A 26275-nucleotide genomic window follows, 5' to 3' on the forward strand; every position below is an offset into this window, starting at 1 on the left:
CATGATCCAAAAGTTATTAAAAGTTGCTGCTCTGGTCAGTAACAAACATGGAAAAATTTAAACAATAAAAAATGAATTAAGCAAATACTCTATATATTACATATTATATATATATGTATATATATATTTATACACACACACACACACAAGTAAAAGTGTATACCACAATGTATAATGGGGTGTACTTACATGTTCTGGAAAGTGGAAAAAGAAGACAGAATTAAGTTTAATATATTGTCCCTGCAGTCTGTTAACAACAAAAGAGCTCTATTACATAAGAAATTTTACCAGGTAACATAGCTTTAAACTCCAAATGCATATTAGTAAAGACACATCACTGATCCATCAAAAATCTTAGGAAAATAAGTATTTTTCATACTTCTTAAAATCTGATTTAACTAATATCTTAAAGCTCTGAATGAGAGACTATTTGATAGAGTGTTAGAGTGTTAGGCCAGGAAAGGAGAGTGTACACACACAGGTGTTGAACAAGCCATAATATGGGAATAGGATAACTGAAAATCTAAAACGTTTGCTAAACAAAGATGGTGAAAGTTAAGGTTGAGCTATAGTTGAAAGCAAAGAAATCCACCATTATAACTTTGATTCCTTTAGATGAAGCACAATTAGACCTAGTCCAAAGACATCTCAAACTGATTTGGTGTATTCATCACAATAAAATTTAGGAGCTTTTTCCTTTAGTTTGTGGTCACGTTTCTTTTTTTAACAGTAATATATGATAAACATGACTCAATTGGTTCTGGATATCAAGTTAAAATTAAAGATCATACTTTTCCCCCAGAGCTATAAAATTCTATAAGCAGGGGACACCAATTTAGCTAAAGATGAATCAGATAGAATTTTTCTATCATCTAACCTCTCCTGGATATGGTGGGGTAATCATCATAATCATCACCATCACCATCACCATCACCATCATCTTCCTAGGATTAATGTAAGGGTTGATGTAGTAATGTATGTAAAGTGTTCAGCTCAGTGGCTGGTGCAGAGTAAAGTCTCAACGAGTGGCAGCTTTTGTGATTAGCAGTAGTTTCCCAATATTTGAAAATGCAGATTTTGAGGAACCAAGAAATCACTGATCTCTTTGTCTAAATTATATTACAACCATCAGTCAAGCTGGAAGACCAGGAAAACAACTGCTTAGACAAACATTTATAACAAAATGGGTTCTCTTAACTGTTTTTGTTTACTAACAAAAGATTCCAGCACAATTGAAAACATCTGTTTTCCTAGTTTCTGTGACTGCAAAAAAATAACAATTGTTTCAAAAAATCAACATCACAGAACAATAAAAAGTGAAAACCTTCTCCTTTCCCTCTTCCCTTAATCCCACTCTCCACTGCTAAATCTTTTTCCTTCTAAATCTTTCTCTACTTACAGGCATAAGAAATGAGGTCCACCTACTTAGCTATAATCCTATAATCAAAAGATTATTTGTATCTTACTGTTTCCTATTTTCAAATTTCTCAAATAATGCTTCTACTAGAGGAAAGATTTTATTAGCTCTTATCTATGGAAGAGCTACCTATGCAGATATCTAAACAGTAATTATTGCTAAGAGAAATTAAACAATTTAGTAAAGATAAATTATAAGATAAATTAATAAGATAAATAAGATAAATAAATAAGATAAATTTGTAAGATAAATTAACTTTAATTGCCTTACAATAATTTTATTACTGCAAATAATTTAAGTATCTATATGTTTAATGTCATGTTTTTCTAAAAGAAATATATCCAAATTTAAAAGGCTAGCTACTAAAACGATGGAAGCTCCATTCAAATTCTATCAAGAAATAGGACTCTGACCAATTCTGCTCTAAAACTCTTCCATTAGGGAGCAATGGCCAAATTATTACAAAGCATAAGTAAACATTTATGTAATAAATAAAAGGATATCTTTAGGAACATTAATTCATTTAAAATTTGAAATTCTACACAGTAATTGGTTTCTTCCAAACTTTTAGTTTTTTGAGATATTTTTTATTTTTTAAAAATGTTTCTTTATTTTAGAGACAGAGAGACAGAACACAAGCAGGGGAGGGGCAGAGAGACAGGAAGACACAGAATCCGAAGCAGGCTCCAGGCTCTGAGCTGTCAGCACAGAGCCGGATGCAGAGCTCGAACTCACAAACTGTGAGATAATGACCTGAGTCAAAGTCAGACACTTAAACGACTGAGCCACCCAGGCGCCCCAATATTTTATTTTTTAATATTTATTTATTTTGAGAGAGACTGGTGAGGGGGAGGGGGGAGGGGAATGGGCGGGGAGGGGGAGAGAGAGAGGGAGAGGGAGAGGGAGAGGGAGAGGGAGAGGGAGAGGGAGAGGGAGAGAGAACGAATCCAAAGCAGGCTCCGCTCTGTCAGCACAGAGCCCAACACGGGGCTTGTTCTTACAAACCATAAGAACATGACCTGGTTCAAAATCAAGAGTTGGATGCTTAACCAATTCAGCCATCCAGGAGCCTCTTGTAATATTATAATCCAGAAACTGAGCTCTGCACTGAAGTTCACCTTTCCTTACTTGAAATTTATAGTTCAGAATTCGGAGGGGGATAAGAAACTATTAGTAAAATTTACAGCACTTCCAGGTTCAGAGCTTCAGAGATTGCTTCAACTTCAATCCATTTGGGGAGTATGGGGTAAATTTGTCATTTATATAATGTAATAACCAAATCTTTGAGAAGCCAAAAATATCATGTAATTTCTTTTCAAGGAAATAACATATCGCATTGCCTTCGTTATGCTATTCTTTTCAAAACCAATTATGTAATTCAGAATATAATCATACAATAGAATCTATGCATTTTTAAAAGTCACTTAGTCAAAATATACTTCTTGTGAGAAATGAAATGAGTTATTTAGTAAAAAAAAGTCTACAAAACAGATGGCATTTTTGTTTAAACATATATACGTCCAGAAAAGGATATCAAAATATTTATAGAAGTTGTTTTTCAAGATGTGCCAGAACTGTAACTGCTTTTGTTCTTTTCTTTGTATTTGTGTGTCTGTGTATTCTCAGTCTCCTGAACTGAGCATAGAAAATACAGTATAATTATAAAACAAGTAATTGGCATTAATAAACAACTACCTTCTCCAAGTCTTCAGAAGACTCTTTTCTAAAGAACTCTACTGCTATGACTGACAGCAGAGGTGCCAAAGGACAATGCTATGTCACGGAACCTGTGTTTGTGAAACTCCTGGTAGAGATTTTCCCCAAATATTGTATTTTTTATCAGATAGCTGAAACCACATCAGATATTTTTCTCTCTTTTTTTTTATTATTTATTTTTGAGAGAGAGAGAAACAGAGTGCAAGCAGGGGAGAAATAGAGAGGGAGACACAGAATCTGCAGGCACAAGGCTCTGAGCTGTCAGCACAAAGTCTGATGTGGGGGTTGAACCCACGAACCATGAGATCATGATCTGAGCTGAAGTCAGATGCTGAACACCCCCCTCCTCCAGACAGGAGATATTTCTTGAACTTATCTTAAGTAGTATGTTAAGGAGGAATTTGACGGGGAAAAAAAATCTTAACTGAGAAGTCCTTGACAGAATTTCTCTTTTTATAAATATTTTGAAGATCCAAGCATTTCTCGATATTCAGAGATTAACTGGCATAATGAATTGCTGATCTAATGGTCCTATGTATGAAACCAACCTCAGAAAGTGTTCTTCACACTTAGAAATGATTTTTCAAGACTTTGAATTCCATTTTCCTTTATACTTTTAACTTATTTGAAGATAACATACTTGGATTTATTCTAAATATTTTATAAAAGTCTTCTTATTAGAAGGTAGGGAGAGAGGAGATCTCTCTCTCTGCCCCCTTCACCGCTTGCATGCATGCACTCTCTCTCTTTCAAAAATAAACATTAAAAAAAAAGAGAGAGATGAAGTTAGCTCAGTTTATAAAACTCTGTTACTCACGCTACAAATTACTGGCATGAGCATCTGAGTCAACAAAATTTAATAAACAACATATACAACAATCACAACTTTTCTTATTAATTCCTAGATAATTCCAAATTCATGAATGAACAATGGTCTTGCAGCTTAATTCAACTTAAATCTTTATTGAAAACTATTTTGATGCCATTGGCTAATAAAACATAACGATAAAGTCTCTATTCATTATAAAATAATGTGGCAAGTCTATCACATATAAAATATATGAAATTTGCTGTATGATTGTTCATTTTTTGCATAAACTCAAATCCTGAGAGAAGAGTATTTATTTTACTGGCGGTCAGCTACCTCCAGATACTCAAAGCAATCATAAAATTTTAAAGGGAGAAAATAGAAAAGAACAGATTTTTATAGATTCCCTAATTATCCTAAGGATTCATTACTATATTATCTCAAAAAAAACTGAGAAAGGAATTGGGCACCTATAAGATCACTTTCATAGAAAATTCAGATCTATTCTTCTTTTTAAATTTTTTAAAAATGTTTTTATTTATTTTTGAGAGAGAGGGAGTGTGTGAACACGAGCAGAGGAGGAGCAGAGAGAGAGGGAGACACAGAATCTGAAACGGGCTCCAGGCTCTGAGGCATCAGCACAGAGCCCAATGTGGGGACTGGAACTCATGAACTACGAGATCATGACCTGAGCCGAAGATGGACACTCAACCAACTGAGCCACCTAGACGCCCCTCAAATCTATTCTTGAAGCCCTGATTAGCAATACTGACAATATCTGTTTAAACTATAAAATGTGTTTAATAACATTTAACTTAAAGGCTAACCAACACAACTTGTTTTCTGATTTACAACTTAGATCAGGAAAACTAGAGAAGTTACATCAGAATTAGTTATGAATTTTTATGTCAATGAAACATCACGGATATCCAATATTTAGAAAACAAATATACAAGATCAACAAGATTTTAGAGCTATATTAAACACATACACAAAACCTATACAATGCTTATTAACCTCCAGGCAGTAAAATTTAATACATACTACTCACACATACCACAACACAATGTCTAATAATCTCAATGTAATATATAACTTCAGGTCACCAAATGGTAGTAAACTAGTACAGGGTCTTTATGCTTAAAACTGTAAAAGGGATCAAGAAGCTGGATATTCCAAAGTGCCCTGGGATCCTAATTCCTTTATCTCATATCACCTTCAAAACATCTATAGGCAGTGATCGTGGAACTACAGTAGGGTTGTGACTATGTTCCTTACATATAAATGCAAGATGACAAGACAACACATATTTCAGAGTTGGCCTACAACTACAAATTGATTAACTAACACTTAAACAAATAACCCTATATGAAAATGAAAAGTCTTAAATCATCAATAAATAACAAAGTAACAGTTTCTACTAAAATCTATTGAATAAGCACAAACCAATACTAGGTGAAAAATGAATTAAAAGGACCATAATGGTGGTGATAAGAAAAGCTCTAGATACAAAGATTTATAAGATATGATGGCAAGCATGAGACAGGGACTTATTACAGAAGGCCACTTAGCTTCATGACTAATTTCATTTGTATCGTATATGAACTGAAATTAATGACAAACAGAATAAATCATCACAAGATTCTAAACTATAATCCATAGGAAAATGACATAATTCTAATAAGCTAAACATAAATGACAAATAGAATAGCAATATGCCCAGAGAATTATAGTACGGTGAGCTCAAGTACATCAAGTGAAAACCTGGGGATAAAAGAAATGCTGAATGACTGCACTATAGTATGGTCGAACTAAGGCCCAAACTCTTGTTTTTGTGGTCTATGAACTAAGAACTGATTTTACAAATAATCATTTTGATGACACAGATATCAATTTGATGATAGGGAATACTAACTTTTAACTCCAATGAAGAGAAATGTTATAGCCCTCCCTCAAAAGAACTCCGTTCCTCTAAAAGAACTCCATTCCTCTAATTAGTAGCCTTGTATTACAAAAAAAAAACTATACTCAATTATTAATATATTTTGATGTTCCTCGATGAAAAACTTGAAGAAATATGTTTTCTCTTGTTGCCTATCTCTATGACATCCTTGATTTGTGTTTTAGCCCACTAAGCCTAAAATATTTTATCTAGCCCTCCAAAGAAAAAGTTTGCCAAACCCTGTATTGGAATATTAATTTGAATAATGGGGAATGGGCTTTTCTGAAACAAAAAAGACCAAATTATTTGAACTCAGATCTGAGTGTAATGTGAGAATCAGAAAGGAAGCAGATCTGCTGAACAAAGGTTAAAATTTAATGTGGAACTGAAAGACGGTTACCCAAAAAAGACTGCATATACCACAGAGGTTTCAGGTGTAAATCATAAAAAATATAGATAGTTAAGAAGATTCTTGATCACACAGTAGTCTCTTCAACCATACTCACAAAATCACCTTATCAAAAGTAACATTTTTATAGAATGAAACGCAAGGATTTTTAAGTAACAATCATAGTTCTGTGAACAACTGGTAAAAGCTACTGAGGAGTTATGGCTCAGCAAATAAAAACTAAATTCAAGCTATCTAGATACAAAGCAGATTGGATTCCAAAGTAGTGATTTGATATTGGAAGTCTTTAAGGAAACACTGCAAATCCATCCTGTCAGGAATATAAGTAAGATGGTTCTTTCACTGATTGGAGAGTTGAACTACAAGACAGCTGGGGAGATTTTCAATTTTACATTTTTAAGAAATATTTAGAAAATCAAGACTAAAACCCAAAAGACAGCAGGTACTGCTGCTTTGAACAAACTGTAACCTTAGAATGAAGCTATCTAGTGGTGTAAATATATAGACACTAGATTTTTTTTAAAGGGGGTAGGAAATTTAAGGTCTCAAATATTAAAAACTCTTAAAAATTACATTTAAAAACTCAATTAAAATCTCACCCCTACTGTTCTTAAGACACAATATTAATTCCAAGATAGTAATATTTTAAATCTAGTGTTGTTAATAAAAGTGTTGATAAGATCTAATAATTAAAATTATATTAAACCCATAGGTCAAAATTCTACTTCTATTAATGCTCTGTTTGTACATTTTGATATTTACATATATTGAAAAAAATACAAGCATCATGTGCTCAGCAGACAGGACATGGCGAGCAAAAATACACATAACTTATGCTTTTATTTGGTGTATATACATTTTAGTGATCTTAAGGATTTTGAGTACTTTAACAGATATATCCTTGTTTCATGCATACGATATATCTAAAATACCTTTTATAGGATCATATAACAAAAAAATAACTCAATTAGAAACCAAAAGGCTGTGTTCTTATACTTCCTCTATACCTGACCCTGTTATGTGATCTTTTCCACTTTTGAAGTTTTCCCTGGGTGTATGTGATATGGAGTCTTAGAATAACAAAAAAATTCACTGCATTCAAAAACTCTGATTCAAACTCTCACCTTGATTATTTCCACCAATTGATCCACACCACTGTCCCCTGGAAATATTGGTTGTCCTAGCAACAGCTCAGCCAACACACAACCTGCAGACCATACGTCTGTAGAAAAGAGAAAACAAGAGTTAGTAATGCATGTAGCTTAAGATGCATTGGAAACTATCTGTATACATGTTCTAATTTCACATTGATCCCAGAATAAATATCACAAGCAAAAAAGTGTAGAATCCAAAACCGAGGGAAGAAAGCCCTCAAACCATCCCTAAAGTGTTAAATTTACCAAAGAGGAAACAAAGCTGATAAGAAAATTCCAACAAAGGGGTAAAGTCTATTTAATTATCAAATATCAGATGTTCAAATCTTCAACAACCAAGGCAGGGGATTACAGCACCCAAACACAGGGCATGTTTATCTACTTATCATACTTTAAAATAAGTCAAAGTGACACAACCTCTGTACATTAGCAGTGCTTACAGAACAGCCACAAACAAGGGTTCAATCTCTTGTCCACAGGGTTTTAGGCCAATGTAAATTAGGATAAAAAATTTTAAACCTTAAATGGTTGGCTTCTGTGTTGTAATACAATTGACAGGAAAATGTGCTTAAATGTATTATCATTTTTAAATACAAATATATAGAGGAATGAATTGTATTTCATAAATCCAAAAAACAGAAAAGGAAGGAAAACTTCCAAATTTACTCTATGAGACCAGTATTACCCTGATACCAAAACAAGATAAAGAATCCAATTAAAAAGAAACCTACAGGCCAATATCCCTGATGAACGTGGATGCAAACCGAACCCAACAATACATTAAAAAAAAAAAAAATTCAACACAATCAAGTGGGATTTATTTCTGGGTTGCAAGCGTGGTTCAATATTCACAAATCAATCAATGTGATACACCACATTAATAAAAGAAAGGATAAGAACCATATGGTTATTTCAATAGATGCAGAAAAAGCATTTGACAAAGTACAACATCCATTCATGATAAAAACCCTCAACAAAGTAGGTTTAGAGAAACATACCTCAACATCATAAAGGCCATATATGAAAAACCCATAGCTAATATCATCCTAAATATGGGAAAACAGAGCTTTTCCTCTCTGGTTAGGAATAAGATAGGATGACCACTGTCACCACACAATACTGGAAGTTCTAGCCTCAGCTATCAGACAAAACAAGAAATGAAAGGCACCTAAATCAGCAAGGAAGAAGTAAAACTTTGAGTATTTGCAGAATACATGATACCTTATAGAAAACCCAAAACTAAAAAAACTGCTAGAACTGATATACGAATTCAGTAAACTCACAGGATACAAAATAAATGTCCAGAAATCTGTTGCACTTCTATACATCAGTAATGAAACAGTAGAAAAAGAAATTAAGGAAACAATTCCATTCAAAATTGCTGCAGAAACCATAAGATACCTAGGAATAAACCTAACCAAAGAGATGAAAGACCTGTACTCTGAAAACTATAAAACACTGGGGCGGGGGGGGGGGGGGGGGGGGGGGGGGGGGGGGGGGGGGGGGGGGGGGGGGGGGGCGGGGGGCAGAAATGGAAAGACATTTCATGCTCATGGATCAGAAGAACAAATACCGTTGAACTGTCTATACTACCCAAAGCAATCTATACATTTAATGCAATCCCTATCAAAATACCACCAAGCAATTTTTGCAGAGCTAGAACAATCCTAAAATTTGTACAGAACCACAGAAGAGCTCAAATAGCCAAAGCAACCTTGAAAATGAAAAGCAATGTTGGGAGCATCACAATTCTTGACTTAAAGTTGTATTACAAAGCTGTAGTGATCAAAACAGTATGGTACTGGCACAAAAACAGACACATAGATCAACAGAATAGACCAGAAAACCCAGAAAAGAATCTACAACTATATGGTCAATCTTCAATAAAGCAGGGAAGAATATGCAACGGGAAAAAGATAGTCTCTTCAACAAATGGTGCTGGGAAAACTGGACAGCAACACGCAAAATAATGAAACTGGACTTTCTTACACCAAACACAAAAATAAATTCAAAATGGATTAAAGATTTAAAAATAAGACCTGATGGGGCGCCTGGGTAGTTCAGTCGGTTAAACGTCTGAATTCAGTTCAGGTCATGAGCTCACCGTTTGTGAGTTCAAGCCCTGCATCGGGCTCTGTGTTGACAGCTCAGAGCCTGGAGCCTGCTTTGGATTCTGTGTCCCTCTCTCTACCTCTCCCCCACTTGTACTCTCTATCTCTCAAAGATAAACATTAAAAAAAAATTTTTTTAATAAAAATAAGACTTGAAACCATAAAAATCCTAGAAAAGAATATAGACAATAACCTCTCTGACACTGGCTACAGAAACTTCTTTCTAGATATGTCTCCTGAGGCAAGGGAAACAAAAGCAAAAATCAACTATTGGGAATTCATGAAAATAAAAAGCTTCTGCACAGCGAAGGAAACAATCAACAAAACTAAACGTCAGCCTACAGAATAGAAGATATCTGCAAATGGCATATCTGATAAAAAGTTAGTATCCAAGATCTATAAAGAACTTGTCAAACTCAACACACCAAAAATGGGCAGAAGACATGAACAGACATTTTTCCAAAGACAAACTGATGGCTGAAAGCAATATGAAAAGATGCTCAACATCACTCCATCATCAGGGAAATAAAAATCAAATCTACAATGAGATATCTCACCTCACATCTGTCAGAATGGCTAAAATCAACAACACAAGGTGTTGGCAAGGATGTGGAGAGAGGGGAACCCTATTGCACTATTGGTAGGAATGCAAACTGGTACAGCCATTCTGGAAAACAGTATGGAGGTTCTTTAAAAAAAAAAATAGTGGGGCGCCTGGGTGGCGCAGTCGGTTAAGTGTCCGACTTCAGCCAGGTCACGATCTCGCGGTCCGTGAGTTCGAGCCCCGCGTCAGGCTCTGGGCTGATGGCTCAGAGCCTGGAGCCTGTTTCTGATTCTGTGTCTCCCTCTCTCTCTGCCCCTCCCCCGTTCATGCTCTGTCTCTCTCTGTCCCAAAAATAAATAAACGTTGGAAAAAAAAAATTAAAAAAAAAAAATAGAGCTACCCTACAACCCAGCAATTGCAGTACTAGGTACTTACCTAAAGAATACAAAAATCCTAATTCAAAGGGATACACACACCCTAATGTTTATAGCAGTATTATCGACAATAGCTAAATTATGGAAACAGCCCAAGTGACCATCAACTAATGAATGGATAAAGATACGGTATATATGTGATGGAATATTAGCCATAAAAAAGAGCAAAATCTTGCCATCTGCAACAACATGGATGGAACTAGAGTGTTATGCTAAGCGAAGTCTGACGAATGAGAAATACCATATGATTTCATATGTGTAATTTAAGAAACAAATGAGCAAAGAGAAAAAAAATATAGACAGAGGCAAGCCAAGAAGCAGAATCTTAACTATAGAGAAGAAAGTGATGGTTATCAAAGGGGAAGTCGGTAGGGGGATGGGCTAAGTAGATGATGGGGATTAAGGAATGCACTTGCTGTGATGAGCACTGGATGTTGTATAGAAGTGTTGAATCATTATACTGTACACCTGAAACTAATATTACACTGCATGTTAACTGGAATTTAAGTAAAAGCTTCAAAAAAGGACAAAAAAAAAAGGGAAATCCTTGAAGAGGTCAAGGTTAAGATTAGAGATATAATCATTAATTTTCAATATGTAAGTTTTGTTATTATTATGGTATATCCAGGTGGTAATTTGGGTAAGAAGCAGACTATATATAGTATCTGGTATGAGGATGGTTTATTTAACTGTGCATTGTTTATTTTAGCCAACTAGAAGTTTTCTGTACTTAGTTTTTCAATATATGAATTTTTCATGTTAAAAAAAAGAAAAAAGTACCAGGTGAAAGGACGTTAGGGTAAAGAAGAGCTTCATGATAGCAAAGGACAAGCACAAAGGAAAACAAGAGATGTGAGAATGAATATCAAGGTATATGAAAGCAAGCAGAGTCAGAAACCAAGCAGAATGAGTACCAAGAGAAAATGAAATATGTAAACTACAATTGAGGAGAGAAAAGAAATGAAGGAGGGAAGAGTCCAAATTTGGATGGGAATGTGAGATCTGAGCCTGCCAGCTAGTTATTTTGTTGTAAAATTAAAATACTTTAAGAAAAAAAAAAAAACCAAGACAAAATAATTCACTTTTACCTCAATCCTGAGAGCAAACTTTTAAAATAAGTTTTAATAATTTATAACTAAATTTAATTAACAAAAAATAATTTAAAGTACACAATACTGGCTTACCCAAGATAGTCCTGGTTTAGATTTACTGTCCTGGGATAATTACTAATAGCATTCCCTTTCTATCTTAAAAGTATTACCAAATAAGAAATTACATGGTTACTCTATTTATGCCTACCATTAAGACTTCTTTCAAGAAAAAGCTAATTTTCAGTTTCTGGAATACTGAGATTCCTGAGTTTTGTCTGAACCAACAATCAAATGCTTTAGGAGATGAACATAAATCATTGCTGGGCTTTCTCATCTACTAGCAGGAAAGAAAAATGGTCAATGACATTGGAACAATGAATAATTCAAAAGGTCTGATGTGGTTAGATGCACTATCAAAAGGGATTAGAAATCCCTGCTCCAGTGACTAACTTTTTACTGACCTAGGAAAATAAGGATTCAACAATTTTATTTAAGAAATTCAAGTTGATTTTGTCCAGTTCTAAGCAATGATAACCAAGACACCTATTTTGCAAACACCGAAAGAGCCCTCCTTGATATATTAGATAGTTGCTAAATGAAGAAAATATCAAAACCTGCTAACAAAACTTTACTTCACTCAAAATCAAGTAATACTAACTCTTAAAATGAAGTGGAAAAGATGTGTATCTTCATGAACATAAATGCTTTATCTTGATCTAGGTTTAAAAATATACCTTTACCTAGGTAACTAGATTGAAGGTAATATGCACTCATTTCTTTCCTCTATAGAGAATAATTCATCTCAGAAGACAAGGCTGGAAAAATTGCAGAAGAATAATTAAATGTTCATTAAAAACCATGGGAAATACTTTCTTAGGCAGGACTTAGGTACAAATATGGGAGACAAGGAGTAAACCATTAAGGGATACTATTGCTTAGTGGTTGCCACAGATTTAGGTAGCAACTACACCAGTGGTCTATCATTCACTTTCTGAGAGATACCAAAATCTATTCTGTTCATAGTTCGTGGGACAAATGAATAATATTCTCCAAATAGAATAAAACAGAATTAACAGAAGGCACGAAAAGTGTTTTGGCCCACTGACTTATCTGGTTATTTGGGGTTTCAGCCAAAATAGCATTCCTCTTCATACTTAACTCTAATTCCTGGTTAAAGTGTTCAAGACTACCTAGTTTAACATACTTAATCCACAGAAAAGGAAATTAAGGCACAATAAAGTTCAGTGACTTGTCCAAGGTAAAGTTACTGAGTAGCAGAGGTAGGCCTGGAATCCAGTTTCAATTCCCAATCAAGGTACTGTCTTTTTTTTTTTTTTTTTTTTAATGTTTATTTATTTTTGAAAGAGAGAGCATGCATGCATGCAAGGGTGGAGGAGGGACAGAGAGAGGGAGACAGAGAATCCAAAGAGGGCTCCACATTGACAGCAGAGAGACCAATGTGGGGTTCAAAGTCATGGAACCGCAGGATCATGACCTGAGTCGAAGTCGGGTGCTTAACAGACTGAGCCACCCAGGCGCCCCTAGACATTACTGTCTTGAATAACTGCCTCACTATCGAAGAATAGCTACTTGTCTCTTCAAGGGCCTGTAAATTCAATTCCTGGTCCTAAAGAAGCCATTTGTTCTCTGCCATTTCTCAGCAAGACAATATAATCAGAGCCATCAGCCTTAGTTCTGGTTATATCTAAATATGACAATACTCTAACTAGAAACAGCTACTCTTTCATTTCAAATAACACTGTTAAAAATATTCCTAAAATGTACCTGCATTAGTACACTATTAAGTATTTTTGTTTTTGTCTGTCTACAAATCTCCCAGAGTCATGAGAGGAAATATCCAAGTCTAAAAAGGGAGGTCAGGGCTCCTGGCTGGCTCAGTCAGTTAAGTATCTGTTTCTTGATTTTGGCTCAAGTCATGATCTCACGGTTCATGAGTTCAAGCCCTGTGTCAGCGGAGCCTGTGTGGGATCCTCTCTCTCTGCCCCTCCCCAGCTCATGCTCTCTCTCTCTCACACAGAATAAATAAACTTAAAAAAAGGGGAGGGGGTCAAATCTAGGTTTATTATGGTTCAAAAGACCTCGGCTGAGGTGAGTCCTAAGCATAGAAAGTCAGATTCTGGCTTTAGCCATACAAAGGAGGTTACTGAAAAGCAGGTACTCATAATATCCAGAGAAGTGGTTCCTAAGAGAGAAAATGGACTAAAAGGTTCCTCTTTTGTGAGACAATTTCAAAGAACTGCTAGGCACATGGACCTTTATAGAAGAGTGCTAGGCACTCTTAAGCAGGTCACAAGTTCATAATAAACATGCCTTATTGAGTCAGATGATACGGTCATGACTTTCTAAAAAGAAGCAAACTACATTTACTTTCAGTGACCCTGGCACAACTCATCCCAATATCTGGTATGCAGATGATCAGTATAATATATTTGAATAAAATATAAAGCAGCTGGAAAATCCAATGATATTTCCAAAGATAAAGGGCTTAGACTTAAATTTGCTCTCATGGAGAATCTAGTTACAAATACCACAAGTGAATACCATCTTACATTTCTACAGTACTTTCACTAACATTGTATTTAATCACCACAGCCACTCAGAAAGGTAGGCAGAACTGTTAGCAATCTCCACTTCATAGCTTAACTAAGTCATAACAAACCTGGAACTCAAATCTAGTTCTACTCCAATCAAAATACCCTTTTTGCTATTTTTCATTTGTCCCTTAACATACACAGCCATGATGAAACTTTCAGCACTACACACACACACACACACACACACACCCACTGTATTCTCTATCCTCCAGTGCAACAAGTCTTAAAGTATGGTCTGAAGGCTCCTGGGCTTCCTAGACCTTTTCAGAGCTCCTAAAGGGCAAAGCTATTTTCCATAAGAATTGGTGGGTAAAACCTGTGGGCCCCTTGGCACAAATCAAATTGCTCTTTGGCACTGTGTCCTTTGGCAAAATAAAAATGGTAATGTGGGGGTGCCTGGGTGGCTCAGTTGGTTGAGTGTCCGACTTTGGCTCAGATCATGATCTCGTGGTCTGTGAGTTCGAGCCCCGTGTCGGGCTCTGTGCTGACAACACAGAGCCTGGAGCTTGCTTCAGATTTTGGGTCTCCCTCTCTCTCTGCCCCTCCCCCGCTCATGCTCTGTCTCTCTCTCTCTGTCAAAAATAAATAAACATCAAAAAACATTTTTTTTAAATGGTAATGTGTTTCTGTCCAGAGGTCTGTGCTCAACAGAGAATTTCCACTTGTATTATTTTTTTATTATTACTACTTTAAAAACTTTTTTTTTTTTTAAATTTTAGAGAGAGTGTACATGTAAGCAGGGGAGAGGTACAGAGGGAGAGGAAGGGGGAAGGGGGGCAAAGGAGAGAGGGAGGGGAAGGGAGGGGGGGGGAATCTAAAGCAGGTTCCATGCTCAACCTGGAGCCTGAAGCAGGGCTCTATCCAATGACCCTGGGATCATAACCTGAGCTGAAATCAAGAGTTTTGATGCTCAACCAAATGAGCCACTCAGGCGCCCCTCCACTTGAATTAAAAGACAGAAACTGTTCACATTGTGGTTTTTCTTAGTTTTCTGTAACCATGGTTGGTCTTTTTGGTTGGTTTGTTTGGAATCTGCATGCTCTTGTTTCTGTTTTTGGACTAAGGAATTCTCTTTAGAAATAGTATACAACAATAAAATAATTTTGACCTCTCCTACACACCTAGCCTAAAGTTGCTCTCCTTTCTTAGCTTCACTATTCATGTCCAGCTGATGGTACTCTATGTTCTCTATTAGTGGGCTAAAATGGGGTAGAAGAGGTCACTGAAGACTGAAGCAAACTGTCCCTATTCAATTCGTGCTATCACTAAAGATATTTTGTGAAGACTTCTACAGAATCAGAATCAGAATCATTAGCCAAACTAATGAAAAAGTCAAAATTATTTTTTGTGACCTGACTTAAAATTAAATAACCCACTGGGACAGCCTAGTAGGAATGTCAACAATATGGCCATCCTATCATTTTCACCATAAACATAATGGATGTAAATTCTCCACCAGTGATCAAGCTCAGAAGTTAGTATTTCAGGGGAATTGCAATTTTTAAAAAGAAAAGATATACTTAGGAATGATTTGAAATTTTAGGTTAAAAACAAATGTAATCATAATGGAACCACACACTCATAAAGAATAGCTTTATTTTTCTAAAAATCATAGAAACTGTAAAATAAAATAGTAAAGGTATCTTAAATTCTAAAAGTTGAAATTTAAAATATTTTACACATTTTTGTACATCTGTCTTTAAGAAGAAACAGACTTTAGGTCATTCCTATTTTTATATTTAAGTTAAAGTATAGATTAGTAATACTAAATTACTAAAAACAAGATACAAGTAACAATTACAAGCCATTATATTCATAGCCAGTACTTACCTATACTAGAGGTATAATCAGTGGCTCCAAAGATCAACTCTGGTGCCCTATAGTACCGAGAACAGATATACGAAACATTGGGTTCTCCTCGGACCAGCTGCTTTGCACTAATGAAAAAAAATAAAAAGCAGAAATTCTTTAAACTAAGTCTAAACCTTAAGAGAAGCTAAATGCTATCATTCACAACACTGACCATTTATCTAAGATTCACACAATCCATTCACACAACATACAAAAAGGAAAATATAAAACGTAACTATCTGACAAAAGAAACAAAGTTTTAACATAACAGTATTTAAAAAAGAAAAATAACAGTAGCTTTTAAAGAATGCATTTGTCAACTGTTACCTAAGGAAAAAGAGACAAAGTCATAAAAGGATAAATGCTGAATTTCTTGTGATCCTCTTTTCCTTGAATACTACCTCTAAAATACAAAGGAAGGGCAGAAAAAGAAGTACCTCCACCCACTAAAAGCATAATAACGGATTATAAGAATGAATACTTCTTTAATATATTTTTAACAGAAATTGATCACTCTCTTTTACTTTGGCTTCTGCCTCGGAGTGACTATCCTAAGGCTTACAGACCCCAATCTACTTTCTTTTTCCACTATGTAGGTCCCTTTATTAATTGTCTAAACATACATTACCCAATAAAGAATACAGGCCCTCCACTTTTGGACACAGATGATTCACGGTCTCTGAATTCTAACTCTGCTGTCTGAAGTTTAGTTACATGTTCTCTACTCCAACTTTCCTCCCAAAATACTTTGTGGCATGTATTTTAAATATTAAAGTAAATTAAAATTAGTTTCTTTTGAGATGTCTCTCAAGATCATTTGAAGATACACTGAAATAAACACCTGTAGAAGCTGACTACTTTGGCATATGATGACAGCAAAGATAGAGGCAATAAATGCAAACACAACAAAATCAAAATAATAAGAATGTAAGTAACAAAGAAAGGGAAAACTTTGAGGTAATGGTGTAGGAAAACAGAGAAGAGACAAATGAAAATAGTCATAAAGGTTTCAAAGTTGGGATTTTTCTTTTCTTCCATTTATTTCTGGTCAATGGTAACTCTTACCTTAACCTGTTCTTTCTTCATTACAACTTTTGAAGGTGGGAGGCAGTATATTTTTTAATATTCTCCCTCAGTACTGACACAGAGCAACAATTTCATAAATTAATAATATCAATCCTTGTTTTTAGGCTGCGTGAAAATTAAGACACCTTTTCAGCTCAACTGATACTTTTCTAAATTTAAAAAAAAAAGGATTCTTTTTATTAACAAGATAGATACCTATTATATAGTCAGAAAATTCACTATAAGAAGGTAATATCAGAAACCCTGTAGGTTTCCTCAATACTTGATGAAGCTACCTCTCTCCTTCAGGTGAGGCTGTTTGTTACTTCCTGCCCTTTGAAGGATAAGAGGACCCAATGCAGTGACTACAAATAGTTCTGAGAAAGTCCAACTCTTCAACCTATTTCCAGGCCTTATTTCATCCAGTAAAGAATTACTGAAAGAGTAATACTGCTTTGTTCAAGTCACCATCAACCTGGCACTAAGAATCTAAAGTGTATGGAAAACTCTAGTTGCCCAAACCAACTAATAAAAACAAAACAGGCAGTTTCGTTACTTATCAGAGCTATTAAAAATGACCTAGGGGCGCCTGGGTGGCTCAGTCGGTTGAGCGTCCGACTTCGGCTCAGGTCACGATCTTGCAGTATGTGAGTTCAAGCCCCGCGTCGGGCTCTGTGCTGACTGCTCAGAGCCTGGAGCCTGTTTCAGATTCTGGGTCTCCCTCTCTCTCTGACCCTCCCCCGTTCATGCTCTGTCTCTCTCTGTCTCAAAAATAAATAAACGTTAAAAAAAAAAATTAAAAAAAAAAAAATGACCTATTACCATACAAGTGAAATCCCTATTCCAAATAGATTAGAACAAAACAACTTCCATATCCCAATAAAAAGGTCCATAGCAACAGTGTTCTGACACTATAGCGAGAACAGAAACTTCACTGAGCTTGATATCTCACAGTCTCTTCACAGTTCATACTAATCAGTCACGGTCAGTGCAGAAGACAACCTGTGACAGTAATACTCAACTGATCTCCAGTTTGTCCTACAGATAGATATTAAGCAGTAATGCTTTGTTTCCATCATCAGATAACAGTTTTGATTTAATATCCTTCAGCCTTTCTGATAGTTTAGGGAAGAGTTCTAGCCTGCAAAATGAGCTGAATCCCACAATAGGTGTCTGAAATCAGTGAACTGTAAAAGGGGGATGGTATGAAGGAGCACACCCTTGTGAGACTAAGAATGAATTCCTGACAGAGCAGATGTGCTTGTTTTTTAAAGACACTCTTAAGAGACAGCCTGTGGAAAATATATCTTATATTAAACCTAAAATTTAAACTGTAAGTTAATACAAAACTATTACAAAGAGGTGGGAACAGAGATATTAGGAGGTGTAGGTCACTATCTATGAAAAGCTGAAAAGTAAGAATTTGTGAGGATGAAAAAAATTGGAGAGAATTCAAGTTATGTTGCAATGTCTTAGGGATTGAGAGGAGAGAAACTAATTGAGGGGGAAGAAGGTTAACTAAGTTATATGAATATGTAAGCTTGGTTTCATGTTGAGAGGTAGATCAAAGAGGTACAAGATGTGGAACACTATGAAAATAAAAAGGATGAAGTTTTATTACACAATATATTATTACCAAGGAATTAGTTTAAGAAAACAAAGTGCACTAGAATGTGCAGAAAAGGAGCATAAGAGACTCATTTAAAGAGGAAAAGGAAGAAACTGCTGCTACTAAGGTTAACACTGAAGTGGAAAAAAATGCAGTAATGAATGATAATATTTTAAAAAATTTATTATTATTGAGAAAGGAATATAAACACAAAAAATTCAAACGATACAGAAGTACCATCAATGAAAAAGCAACTATACTATACTCCCAGTTTCCCTTCTTAAGGGGCAACCAATGTTGTGGTTTTATTATGTATCATTCCAGAAATAATCATATATCTGTATACACGTGGCTATACTATGTGTTTTTAAAACACAAAAAGGAACATACTGTATATAGTCTTGACATTGCCTTTTCAATTTAATATTTCTTAGACATCATTCCTTTTAAATTCAGACAGCTACCTCATTATCTTTTACAGTTGTATGTATTACATTTTATGTGTATATACTTGAATTTATCTGGTCATTTTCCTACTGACATTTATAAACAATGCTATAATAAAAATCCCTGTATATACACTATTTTAAAGTATTTCTAAGGGAATAATTCCTAGGAATTAAATTGCTGGATGAAAGACTATACACATTTATAATTATAACAGAATTTACCAAAGCTATTTTCACAAGAACCTGTACTAGTTTATACTCCCTGAATAAGGACTATGGTATTTTTAGACTGACACTGTAAAAGGCATATATTTTTAAAAGAGCATATAGGGCGGGAGGGTGAGGTAAGGGAGGAGTGAAAGAAAGAAGAAAAGAGAGCCAGCTTACCTTCCAAAGTCACAGAGTTTTAAGACAGCTGTATCAGGATCCAACAAGAGGTTCTGTGGTTTAATATCCCGATGGCATATTCCAAAGGAATGGATATAGGCTAAACTTCGGAACAGCTGATACATATACAACTGGAATAAACAGTAAGAATTAATTGAAGACTTTCTGCCCCAAACAAATCAGAATCCTTAAGCAGTAAATAAATAAAGCAACAGATTTTCAAAAGAGAACAGCATTCAATCTTTTAAGAGTTTCATGTCATTTCTATATTAGCTAACTGCAGTTGCATTAACCATGCCATATTTGCACTATCCTTTAATAATTTAATAAAGGAAATGCTACAATGTGCTTTATAATTTTTTATTTTATTGACATCTTGCCTTAAGCCCGCTAAGATGGGCTTCTTTAAAAAAAACAAAAAAACAAACAAAACAGAAAAGCCAGAGAGGTATTCCAAATCAATGATGACAACAATGATTAGACCAGAAGCCAAGTCTTCTGTTTTTTTTAAGTCCATCATTCTTTACAAGTATGTACAATTTCATCTTCAGAATAACATTTTTCTGAGATGTCAGCCATACAGGTTATTGATACAGGGGCCTGAGAAAACTCACATGTCAACTGACAAAATTTATAGTTGATGTCCTATCAAGACATCAGTAACTCCGTTATAACAGCATAGCACTCTTTCTGTAATATCCTTCAGAAATAAGTAGACTTTAAAATGCCATTTAATGGGATGCCTGGGTGGCTCAGTTAGTTAAGTGTCTGACTTTGGCTCAGGTCATGATCTCATGGTTTGTAGGTTCAAGTCCCTCGTTGGGCTCTGTGCTGACAGCTCGAAGCCTAGAGCCTCTTTGGATTTGGTGTTTCCCTCTCTCTCTCTCTGCCCCTCCCCCACTCACACTCTCTCCCTCTCTCAAAAATAAAATTAGAAAAAAAAATACCATTTAGAACAGATCCTAGCTGACTACTGACATCAAATTAAAGAATATTTATTTCAATTCTATTACAAAAAAATACACTGAGGAACTGAGTCTGCATGGACGAAAGACTCAGACTCTTGGCTGGGGAAAAGAGGTACTTCATGAAGAAAATGAGTTCTTAAACTTCTGTTTATCCCAAGGCTGGTGTTTAAATTTTTCTGACTACTTACCTTCTGACCTCTACCTCAAAGTTACCTCTACATCATGGAAAGAATTGTTGAAATGATTCAAATCAAGGACACCAGTATCTTGGTTAAAACAACAACATCAACAAAGACAGTCAAAGGTCAGATAAAGCACTCATATAAGGCATCACCTAAGGAGGCTACTGGTATGATTCAGTTTCTTGAAGTTAACATGAGACCTACTTTCCTTCACAGGCATTGATGAAAACTACAACTGACTTTCAGTACATCATTAATGTTAATACTGAACTAAAGCTGGAAAAGTTTAAGCCATCTTTAAAATGAAGCATGTTGTTGGGGCGCCTAGGGGGTCAGTCGGTTTAGGGTCCAACTTCAGCTCAGGTCATGATCTTGTGGTTCATGAGTTTGAGCCTCACATCAAGCTCTGGGCTGACAGCTCAGAGCCTGGAGCCTACTTTTTAGATTCTGTGCCTCCCTCTCTGCCCCTTTCCCACTCGTATTCTCTTTCAAAAATAAATAAAAATTAAAAATTTTTTTAATGAAGCATGCTGCAAAATGTATAGGTAAGGTCCGCATTTTGTCCCCAAAGTTAGAATTAAGGAACTTAGGTATCCATATAACTCTTTAAAAGCTTCCTAATTCTACCACAGTATTATTGTTCACAGAATCCATCTTCAAGTCCTAAAGCTTACTCTCAGGATTCTAAAGGTTTATTTAAAAAAAAAAAAAATTTTAATGTTTATGTATTTATTTTTTGACAGAGAGAGAGAGAAAGAGAGAGAGAGGGAGGGAGGGAGGAGGGAGGGAGAGAATATGAATGCAAGCAGGGGAGGGGCAGAGAAAAGGAGAAACAGAATCTGAAGCAGGCTGCAGGCTCCAGGCTCTGAGCTGTCAGCACAGAGCCCGATGTGGGGCCCAAACCCATGAACTGGCAGATCATGACCTGAGCCAAAGTCGGACACTAAACCAACTGAGCTACCCAGGCACCCCTAAAAGTTTATTTACTACCATTAAGAAAATGAGCTCCAAGAAGAAACTGAGTTCATAGGCATTCATTTACTAAAGGAGAGAACTTACAAACTCTGTGTCAGGGCACTAATGTCTAGGTCAGCAATAATCAGTAGGAAAAAAGGTTTTCTTGTCAAAAATGCTTAGAGCTTAAATGAGGTTGAGGGGTCTTTTTACTATATTCATTGATCTGAAAGATCTACTCATTATATTCATTCTCCCCACTTTATCTTTTGAAAAGATAAAGAATGAAATATGCAATTTCATATCTTTTGTTTTTTTGACTCTGTAAAAGTTTATTTATAAAAAAAATGGAGAGGCCTTCTCTAGATTTATTAAAAAAAAAATCTAGGGGCGCCTGGGTGGCGCAGTCGGTTAAGCGTCCGACTTCAGCCAGGTCACGATCTCGTGGTCCGTGAGTTCGAGCCCCGTGTCGGGCTCTGGGCTGATGGCTCAGAGCCTGGAGCCTGTTTCCGATTCTGTGTCTCCCTCTCTCTCTGCCCCTCCCCTGTTCCTGCTCTGTCTCTCTCTGTCCCAAAAAAATAAACGTTGAAAAAAAATTATTAAAAAAAAAAAATCTAGACACCTATTAAGACAGCAATAACAAGAAAAATAACTTATCATGTGCCAGGCACTATTCTAAATGCTTTGCCTGTGTTTTCATTTAACCTTTATCTAAATAGGTACTTCTATTTGTATTTTACATACAAAATAACTGAGGCACAGAGGTTAAGCAATTAATCCAAATCAATTACTAAATATTCTATACTGGCTTGGGCTAAGTACACTTCTTTAATAATGATTTCCATATTTTGTTATATTTTTATTCTATTAAATAAAAGTGGAAAATGTAACCATTAAATAGCTTGATCACTAAGTAAAAACTAGAATGACAAACTTAGAAACTCAGGAGTTATTCAACACATTTTTAAATTCAAGATTTATTTAATAGGTACTGTCAAACCAAGAGGTTTCACCCTTTTGTTTATTTAATTCTTGCAATCACTCTGTGAGATGCTCATTTATCCTCATTTTTACAGAAGTGGTAACTGAAGCCCAATGAACAGTTTGAACAGTTACAATGTTATCAAATCTAACTCCAGTCCAATGTTCTTTCCTCTGTGTTATTAAACCTGTTTAAAACAAATAATAGAATAACAATTTTATAATTCACAAAAATGCCCTCAGCTTTCTTGTGTACTCACACCATATCCTTAAACATGTCTTTCCAATTAAAAAAAAAATTCAAGTTCACAATGATGATTTATTTTCCCAGCATCTGTTTCAGACTTGGATTTTAAAACCGACTTAGTTATAAATGATGCTCATCAGAAAGGAAAGGTACTCAAAAACTTCTTAACTTGTATATTAACCACTGTCAACTACAAAGCAACCCGTAGTATAAGACTGAAGAAAGGACTGACGTAATAATACAATATAATATACTCAACTTCCCCAGAAAAAGTGAAAAAAGTGGAAGTCATAAAATTACAAAGGACTGTAGTTGCCATTTTGGTGACATATATGCTAAACAACCCCTTATTAGATGGTGAGGTCTATGAAGACAAGACTTATATGTGTTTATCACTTTTACTTCCATCTTCCAATCCAATATTTTTCATGGAAATAGTTTTTTATAAAACTAGGTAGAAGGAATAAGTGAAGGAGATCAAATTATCAATTTCAGAAGACGTTTTTATCTTTTTTAGACTCTGAAATGTAAGAATAGATTTGTGTCCTCAAAGAACAATGTCCAGGGCCAATAAATCAGACTCTGGAAGGTCTGTGGTTTATAAAAGAACCATCCTTTTTTCAACAAGGGGTAAGGGGGAATGTTATATCTTTCTTTGTTTGCCAACTTCAATATGCATAATAATATTATTTTCTTTTTTAAAATATAGAATGCCAGAGACCTCATCCAAATACATGCTGTCAAAAACATAGAAAGCACAAGGCTCTTCACTACATTATTTCTTAATAGCAAAAACAAAAACAAACAACTGAAAACAATACACCACTAATAGGTTACCAGCTTAATAAATTAGAACATAGCCATATAATACACTAATGTGCAGCTATAAAAAAGGAAGGTGAAATACCCATATTAATACAGAGCGATTTCCAGAATCTCTCTCTCTCTCTCTCTATGTGTGTGTGTGTGTGTGTGTGTGTGTGTGTGTGTGTGTGTGTGTGTGTGTGTGTGTATTAATGTTTATTTATTATCGAGAAACAGAGAGAGACAGAGCATGAGCATGGGAGGGGCAGACACAGAATCTGAAGCAGACTCCAGGCTCTGAGCTGTCAGCACAGAGCCCGACATGGGGCTCGAACACTCAAGCCATGAGATCCTGACCTGAGCTGAAGTCAGTCACTTAACTGACTAAGCCATCCCGGCGCCCCAACCTAGAATATATTTTTAATTTAAAAAGTATGACAGAAGAAAATGTACATATTATATAATCATTTACATAAAAAGGAGGTGGGGGAATAAAATAATTATATACATTTGCTTATTTATTAACCTATGGTAGGACCATAAAAATTTTAAATATTTAACTCTGGGGGAAAGAAAGAACAGGGTAGAAGAAACAGGGATAAAAGCTAAACTTATCTGACTATATATATCTTGTTTTGTAGATTTTACTTCGTAACTATGTAAATATTTTATATCAATTTTGACATAAAATTTAAAGTAACATTAATTTAAAATTTTTAAAATGCCATCTATAATAAAAGTAAAATGAAATAAAGCTTAGTGAGATATAATCACATAGAGAGGAATTATTCAATGTTTCTTTAAAAAAGAAATTTAACTGTTTATACCTAATGAAATATACCATGGGAATAAAAAGAACTGCAAAGAGATCTTAAATTATTTTCAGCTGGTGATGGTAGTGTCAGTATTATTATTATAAGAATATTGTATGTAGAGTATAGGACAGAACAAGTAATTATACTATCATTGAAACTGGAATTTTTAATGTAAGAGAAAGGAAATACAAATGTAGATTGTTGTATCCCCCAATATTTAGTTAGAAATGTCAATATATATTCATTTTGAGGCTAAAAAAAAAAGATACCCCATGCTATCTTTGAAAAAATTATCCACATATTTTCTAGCTCTATCCACTAAAAACCCTAGAAAGAGTAACCAACCCTGTAGCAATTAGCACTCCTAACATCCAGACAATGGTCTCAAACACCATTTCTCACTAAAAGAATCAGGTCTCCTTGAAGGAAAGGCTGAGTCCAAGTCTGGGGAAGAAATGTTTAAGATGAATCTAGAACACTATCATGACAGAAAGTGAAGAAGCTAGCAAAGATAATTAAGACTCATTCAAGAAATTTTAAAACAAACATACAACAACCAAAAATATCTCATTGGTCACCTCTGGGGGATGCTACGGAACCAATTCTATGGAACCAACTAATTATTATAAATTTTGGTACATAAAGGGATATAATCAAATATATATCCTGTATTTTTTATATTAACTGTAGTATCTGAGGGTAACCAAAGAGCTGACATGGAAAGTTTCTATTTACAGAACTACTCCAGCTTATAAATTTAAAAAGAACTAATATTAGAATACCAACATTTTGTAAGCCTTGATAAATTAATGAATTTAGGCAATGATCAATGCCCACAACATCACAAAAAAACAGACATTACGTGCTTCCTTAGGAAAGCTCTCAACAATATATATGAAGTAGTCTTAAATTTTACAAAAATATATCTAATCACCAATTTTCAGGAAACATATTAACACTACAGTAATCCAATCAGCAAAATCCAGACCAACAAACTGCAGGTCAACTGACCCAAGTTTCTTTAACAACGAAGTTTAAGAGAGAGTGAGTCTATAAAAAAGAAACATTAAACATAAATCAATTATATGGACCTTACTTAGATCCCAATTCTAAAATATGTAGATCCCAATTATAAACATATGTAATATAACATTTTGGGAATAAAAATAGTAACTAGATATTTAATAATATTGATGATTTACTATTTATTGTATAGGTAAAGACAATAATATTATAGCTAAGTTTTTAAAAAGAAAGTCCCTATCATGTACACATATATACTGAAATAGTTACAGATGAAAATAACATCCGTGATTTGCTTCAAAATAAAGCAAGTAGGGAATAAACCGTGGTGTTGATGAAAAGAATAGCGATGAACTAGTCATTGTTGAAGCTGTATAATGGGGACATGGGGGTTCATTATTTCATTTTCTTTTTTATTTCTATTTGAAACCTTCAATAAAAAAATGTTTAGAGGAGCTAAAAGATCCTGAAGTAAGTAAAATTTTTGTAGACAGATACAGGATAAGAAAATCATTTGGCACATTTTATGTTGGTGGGAAAATAGGTACTGGCTCAGCTATGGAGCAATAGAGATCTGCTAGGAGGTAAGTAAATTTGGAGGACAGATTCAATAGAGGTATTACTATAACCTTCTCTTGGAAATTTTACCATTTTAAAAGAATAGGACATATCTAACCACTTTTGTAACACTTTTTTTTT

General features: G+C 34.9%; 1 protein-coding gene across 3 annotated transcripts in view; it reads right to left on the bottom strand.

Moving 5' to 3' along the window:
* The window catches only part of GSK3B (glycogen synthase kinase 3 beta), a 196413-nt gene that overhangs the window by 58655 nt on the left and 111483 nt on the right, over positions 1–26275 (bottom strand). For all 3 annotated transcript variants that reach the window (XM_043594258.1, XM_043594257.1, XM_043594259.1), the window contains exons 5-7: positions 19603–19733; positions 16072–16178; positions 7417–7514 (exon numbers count right to left, since the gene is read on the bottom strand). In XM_043594258.1, coding sequence (XP_043450193.1) covers positions 7417–7514; positions 16072–16178; positions 19603–19733 — 336 coding nt within the window. The remainder of the gene's footprint in view (positions 1–7416; positions 7515–16071; positions 16179–19602; positions 19734–26275) is intronic.

This window comes from Prionailurus bengalensis, chromosome C2 (assembly GCF_016509475.1).
Source record: "Prionailurus bengalensis isolate Pbe53 chromosome C2, Fcat_Pben_1.1_paternal_pri, whole genome shotgun sequence".
Taxonomy (NCBI): Eukaryota; Metazoa; Chordata; class Mammalia; order Carnivora; family Felidae; genus Prionailurus; species Prionailurus bengalensis.